Source organism: Sardina pilchardus, chromosome 12, assembly GCF_963854185.1.
Source record: "Sardina pilchardus chromosome 12, fSarPil1.1, whole genome shotgun sequence".
In the NCBI taxonomy this organism is placed as follows: domain Eukaryota; kingdom Metazoa; phylum Chordata; class Actinopteri; order Clupeiformes; family Clupeidae; genus Sardina; species Sardina pilchardus.
Genome location: NC_085005.1, coordinates 20,070,944 through 20,077,755, shown reverse-complemented (window position 1 = coordinate 20,077,755; position 6,812 = coordinate 20,070,944). Strand labels below are relative to the sequence as shown.

Here is a 6,812-nt window from a genome sequence, read left to right as displayed (position 1 = left end):
CTGTCAACAGGACAACTCCCTATCCTCTGTTTAGTATCTCCTCTCTCTCTCTCTCTCTCTCTCTCTCTCTCTCTCTCTCTCTCTGTCTTTCTCTCGTGGCTCCATCTTTCACTTTCTCTGCTGTCGTGTGTGGACAGGTCCCAATACCCAGCAATGGAGGGACAGTACATAGTGCTAATCAGGGTTCACAAGTTCACGGTGCTGTCTAGAGAGACTCTTTCAGGGTCAGGCCGAGGCCAGCCAGACAACCGTCAGAAACTAAAGCTGCGTGTGCGTCTTTAAGGGCTTAAAACTCCAGGAGGTGACACACACACACACACACACACACACACACACACACACACACACACACACACACACACACACACACACACACACACACACACACACACACACACACACACACACACACACACACACACACACACACACACACACACACACACACACACACACACACACACACACACAGTATTCCTCTGTATGTTTTGAATGGGGGGTGGGGTAGCCTAGCCTAGCCTAGCCTAGCCCAGCCTAGCCTAGCACAACCCCAGCCAAAACCCAGCAAGACTCAACCCAACTGACCCCAGATCCGATCAGATCAGATTGGGGCCCCTAGATTAAGCCCTTGACAGCAGCTGGCCATTTATTCGTTCCTTCCTAAATGCATTGTGTGTGTGTGTGTGTGTGTGTGTGTGTGTGTGTGTGTGTGTGTGTGTGTGTATACACTGTATGTGTATGTATGTATGTGCATGTGTGCGTGTGTGTACAATATGTGTGTGTATGCGTGTGTGTGTGTGTGTGTTTACAGTATGTGTGTGTCTGTGTGTGTCTGTGTGTGTGCGTGTGTGTGGAGGCCTGAAGGGGTGGGGAGCTCCAAGCTCCGTGTCAGCGCTTGGAGAATCTTCCACCCCCCGCTTAGCGCCTTCTTCCTCCTCCTCCTTTTTCGTGTCATCATCATTAATGTAGGGTGACAGCCAACCCTGACCCCCCCGCCCCCCCTGCACACCCCAACCCCCCATCCCCATGGCTGGAGTGGAAGGGGGGGGGGCACCGGATCCACTGTCCCAGCCGGGTGGGCCATATGGCAAAGCCAGGGACTGCGCTGCCACCACGACCATGGAGGGCCTCGCTTAAATCCCCTCGGCCTCTGCCGACTGCTGCCATCTGTTTGGGGTTTTGGGCTTGCTCGCCTTGGTAGCGACAGCGCTCGCTAGCGACGTTAGCTTCGGCGGCCGGGCCAGGCGGGAGCAGTGACAGTAACAGCAGTGAAGTGTCACACGAAGGAACCAGGACACTGACACCCAACACCAACTTAAACCAGACATAATACCCCCACCCCCACCCCCCAACCTCACCCCCACCCCTAAAGAAAAATCATAACACACTTTGTCTGGTGCTAGTTATGACATCTGTGAGGTACAGTAAAGGCCGTCTGGACTTATATAACCTGATGTGTGACAGACAGATGAGATGAGTGACCTCGGCGCGGGGAGCCGGTGAAAGCGTCTGAGACAGACAACATGTTTACTAAAACACTCACAAACAATTGGATTATTTTGATAATGGACATAATCTGAAGCACGTACTGTATTTATATGTGCCTTTGTGACTGGATATGTATTCCATAAAACAATTCTGATACCAACAAATTCAAGCCATTTCATGGGATTACACAAATGTTTACTAAATGGTCCTCAGACACACGGCACTAATTCTTCATATCATAGAAGCTTTTTTGTGACGATCTAAAAGTTCATTTATTGTGGCTGCGAAAAGCACAACACAATGAACAGAACATGGGAGAGCACAGTACACAATAAATGGGCAATAAAATAGGCATGCAAAATCTATATCAGATTAGCTTGTCTGTTGTGTTGAGTTGCTCCTACACCTCCCATCCCTCCTCACGTTGTCTGGTCTTTGTTTGTTGACAATAAACAAACCAAACAAACTCCAATGTTCTTACTAGATGCATCCTCTCTATCTCTTTCTCTCTCTCTCTCCCTCTCCCTCTCTCTCTCTCTCTCTCTCTCTCTCTCTCTTTCTCTTTCTCTTAAACACTTAAGTGTGTGTGCCGCGGGGTGCTAATTCAGCCAAGGGGCGCAGCCTACCCAGCGGGATGATAACTAAACGAGGACCCCCGACCGGGAGCAGATGCGTGGAGGGGGCACGGGAGTGCAGGCACCTGGGCCCTCTTTAGCTGGCCCCTCTCAGGGCTAAGTGCGTCTGTTTTTGGGGGGCCTCCGTTAGTGCTCTGCCGACGCGGTCGTCGCCCTCTCTCTCCGCGTTCGCCGGCGCATACGGCTGCTCTTAGAGGTAATTGGGGACTGGATTACTCGTCCGCTTCACCGCAGGCAGGGACAGAGTTTACAGAGAGGCTCATTAAAGTTGGCGACGGAGAAGGGGAAAAACAAGGTCTCAGTGTGTGTGTGTGTGTGTGTGTGTGTTTCTGAGTGGAGGTCGGGGACGGTGGCAGGTGAGTGTCAAAATGACCAAAATCCCCCGCAGATGGAAAACAATGAACGCACACAACAAGACAGTCAAACTAAAGACTGAAGAACATTTTTGTCCAACAACAACTCAACTCTCTCCAATGTATTTGAGAAAACTCAAATACTTCAATAGACAGTTAGAAAGAGACTAATAGATAGATAGACAGATAGATAGACAGATATATAGATAGATACCAGTGGATAGATAGATAGACAGATAGATAGATAGAGAGATAGATAGATAGATAGATAGATAGAGAGATAGACAGATAGATAGACAGATAGAGAGAGAGAGAGAGAGAGAGAGAGAGAGAGAGAGAGACAGAAAGAGAGACACAGCTCAGCTGAGCGCTCCCTCACCTGGTCTCGATGTGGTCGAAGAGGCTCTGCCAGCGGGCGTTGACGTCGCGGATGGCCCCGTGCACCTCGGCCTCCTTGGTCTTGTCGCTGGCGGACAGGAGCTGCTCCCCGAGCTGCTTGAGGTGGCTCTTGTTCTCGCTGAACAGGTTGATCTCCTCCATGCAATCCTTCAGACAGGACACAGCAGGCACATGACAGGGACGGGGGAGAGGAGGGAGAGGGTGATGGTTAGCGACGGATGACCGATAACAATGGCCATGCGGCTTTTGGAATCACTGACCAGAGCCCTCACGAAAAGAAAAAAGTGACACGAAGACAAGCGAGCGGCTACTAACTAACCCCCTCGGGGGTGGCTTAGGACACTCCCAACAGCTGTTAAAATCTCACCATCAACTTTCTATGCCAAGTTATTACTGTAAGACTGCTTACGCAGCTTCCCGAGGCTTTAGCTACATCCGTGTATGACAGCTCTCAAGGAACACTCACATGGGAGAGAGAGACAGAGAGACAGAGAGAGAGAGAGAGAGAGAGAAAGAGAGACTTCACTTCACTTCACACACCTTTATTAAAACAATATTGTGTACTATTTACATACTACTTACACATCCGTGTGTGATACCTCAGCTCTCTCAAGGAACACTCATGAGAGAGAGAGAGAAAGAAACTAAGAAAGAGACAGACAAACAGGGAAAGAGAGAGACTGAAAGAGAGGCAACAGACAGACAGAGAGAAAGAGAGAGAGAGAAAGAGAGAGAGACAGAGAGCAACCATTATCTGGCAAACAGCACCATTAACAATTGCCAGTGTTTGAAGACGCTCCACAGACTGCGACGCTGCACTCCCTCGTGAAACATAACCCCTACCAGCCCCTCAGGCCTCCTCAGCGCCAGGGCTGCACTGCACTGCAGATCACCTGTCCAGCCTCGGCCTGATTACGCCTCTCGACACGCCACTTTGATCTATGGGACAGTACCGTTGCCCCCGACAACACCTAAACAGAACAATGCCCTCCTTTTTCGCTCTGTCTCTCTCTCTCTCTCTCTCTCTCTCTCTCTCTCTCCCTTTCTCCCACATTCGTGTGATTAGTAGTTCCCTTTAAAGCCCCCACTGTCAAACTGGGCCAGATCTATGGATGTGTTAATGAACATCCTGCATGGAGAGAGAGCCCTCTCAGCAGCCGATGAAAAGAACAGCCTCCATACAGGAGCCCATTGTTGTCGTGTGACAAAAGGGGGTAAACAAACAGTTGCTTATAGCCCGCACCACCCATTCTGCCCTAAATAACACTATAGCCTCCAGGTCTCGTTAAAGAGTTTAGTTACATGAGAATAAGCTAAAAAGCGGTACTACGGTTTCAGCCTCTATTGGTCTTTAACTACTTTTATGGGCACTGTACGCTTGGCCTGCTAAGACCAGACACAAATCAGCAGAGCTTCGCTGCGGTCATTGGCGGAGCCTTTTGACGGTCCAGCTGGAGAGAGATAGGTAAACAAAGCCAAAGTGCACTGCTCTGGCTACAGGGAGGACAGCCACAGCACACAGTTACGCCATCTTAGGCAAGTGCTGTTTGTACGTATAAAATATCATATTTTCAAACGGGTAGCTTCAATCCTTGATTGGCTAAATCACGTTCGGAGAGAAAAACAGTACTGATTTTACACCAAAGATTTAATGGAAGAACGTTGGTTTTGTCTTGTTGGTTTATACAGGCTTCACAACATTCACTCACTGTATGATCTCACTGATGAATGACTTGGACAACTCTAGGTTGTCAAAAGGACAAACGAGTTTAAAAAAGTAATTAAATAGCATCTCATCATGCCACAGGCATTAAAACACTTTGATCAGGCTGATGTAGTCACTCACTCACGGCGTCAATCCCTTCAGTAAACAACACCCTCCCTGGACCCCACTTGTCCCACACAAAAACACAAGGAATGGGAAACCTATAGCAGGATTACGGCCCAAGCTTAGCCAGGTTGAACTCGTCGTCTGCTGGCTGGCTTTGTCCTGTCCTCCATGACCTGAGAGTTCTGTAATTGGGCCAATCTTTCAAACCACCTGAGCCCACACAGACTGCTTTTTTTCTTGTGAACAAAACTCTCGCTTTCTGCTGTGTCCCTTAACGAACAGTCAGTACAGGTCACACTGATTGAGGAGGCTCAACGCATCCAGTAAACCCAAAATCCTGAGCTTAAGGATGAAAATTTACACAACAAGTAGCAGGCAGGTTCCAAGCTGCAAGCTAGACGAATGTAAATGCTAATGTACTGTACACCAAATGTAAATACAAGGCAAATGGATGATATGTAGGCCATACATTACCATAATGAACACTAATAAGACTGTTAATTAAAAACAAGCCACATGGATGAAGCCTTTCTATGCTCTCTATACACTCTTGTCATCTGTGGAGCAGCCCCCATATGGTCCTCCTCGACCCCACCCCCTACATGGAGTGTTTCTTTTTACCAGCTTTTTACCAGTTTCTTTTCACCTCCCACACACACACACACACACACACACACACACACACACACACACGCGCACATGCACACACACACACACACACACATAAGCATGCACACACACACACGCAAACACACACACACACACACACACACACACACACACACACACACACACACACACACACACACACACACACACACACACACACACACACACGCACGCACGCACGCACGCACGCACGCACGCACGCGCACATGCACACACACACACACACACACACACACACACACATAAGCACGCACGCAGACACACACGCAGACACACACACACGCGCACGCACACACACACTGCCTGAGCGCTCACCTTCTTGAGTTTGTCCACCATCTCCTCGATGCTGAGGTGTTCGCCGCTGTGGGCCACCTTGTTCTGCATCTGCAGCAGCCACTCGCACAGCTCCTTGTTCTTGTCGTTGAACACCACCCAGGCGTGGAGCCGGTCGGCGATCTCCTGCTTACGCAGGGACACCTGGGAGATGGGGAGGGGGCGGTGAGATGGATAGTGAGACTCACATATACAATAATGTATACTTAATTATGCATTAAGCTGACATACACACACACATTTACATGCAAACACACACACAAGGGCATGATCCCCAGAGACACACATACAGATATATCATACATGACCAACTTAAACCCCCCCCCCCATACGCCTAAACATAAGCTTTGCATAAACTGTGGTGAACAAAAACAGACAGACACAAACACACACACACACACACACACACACACACACACACACACACACACACACACAAACACACCTATGAAAACATACATACACACTATGTATGTAGTCTTGCTCAAGTTTCTTTATACTTCACTGGCAGGTTACATGAAAGTAACACGTTCTAATAACATCAGATCAATAACTCATTCACACCCTTTCTGCTGCAGATAAGCTAGTCATTTGTAATCATCACACGCTGACAAAAGGTGCCCCAATACTCATTTAGCATAATAAAGACTTCATTGGTCAATCTCTAAAGGATCTCGCTCATTAAGATGATGGAGTGCTGTAAGGTCAACTAAATAAGTATTCAAAAGGTGAGTCAAAGTTCAAGAAGAACTGAAAAAAAAAACAACAACACATCTAAATGGAAAAAGTTGAACCTTTCACAGCAGAGAAACCACCCTTGAAGGTCCGAAAAGTGTTTTTGAAATTAGGAGTGCTTTTACCGGAGCACACGCCACGCTGTGAGACTGGGGTGTGCTAAACGGGCCTGACAGCGCCGGTTCGTTTCACAGCTTTGGGCCCCTTCGGGTACAGCGGCACTAGACACAATGGCACGGCCCAAAAAAAAAAAGAAGAAGAAGGGGGAAAAAAAACCCAGCCAGAACACCCTTTCGTTTTCAATCCGTTTTTCATTTCCCTCCAAAATGTCATGGGGTTGTAGACTCTTAGTAAAAAAGGCTTCTTTCG

At 48.4% G+C, this 6,812-nt stretch overlaps 1 protein-coding gene across 1 annotated transcript in view; it reads right to left on the bottom strand.

Annotated features, from left to right (window-relative positions):
* The window catches only part of LOC134097384 (nesprin-2), a 135,044-nt gene that overhangs the window by 24,539 nt on the left and 103,693 nt on the right, over window positions 1–6,812 (bottom strand). Inside the window, exons 94-95 of the mRNA XM_062550267.1 lie at window positions 5,691–5,852; window positions 2,856–3,022 (exon numbers count right to left, since the gene is read on the bottom strand). Of these exons, the coding sequence (XP_062406251.1) occupies window positions 2,856–3,022; window positions 5,691–5,852 (329 nt within the window). The remainder of the gene's footprint in view (window positions 1–2,855; window positions 3,023–5,690; window positions 5,853–6,812) is intronic.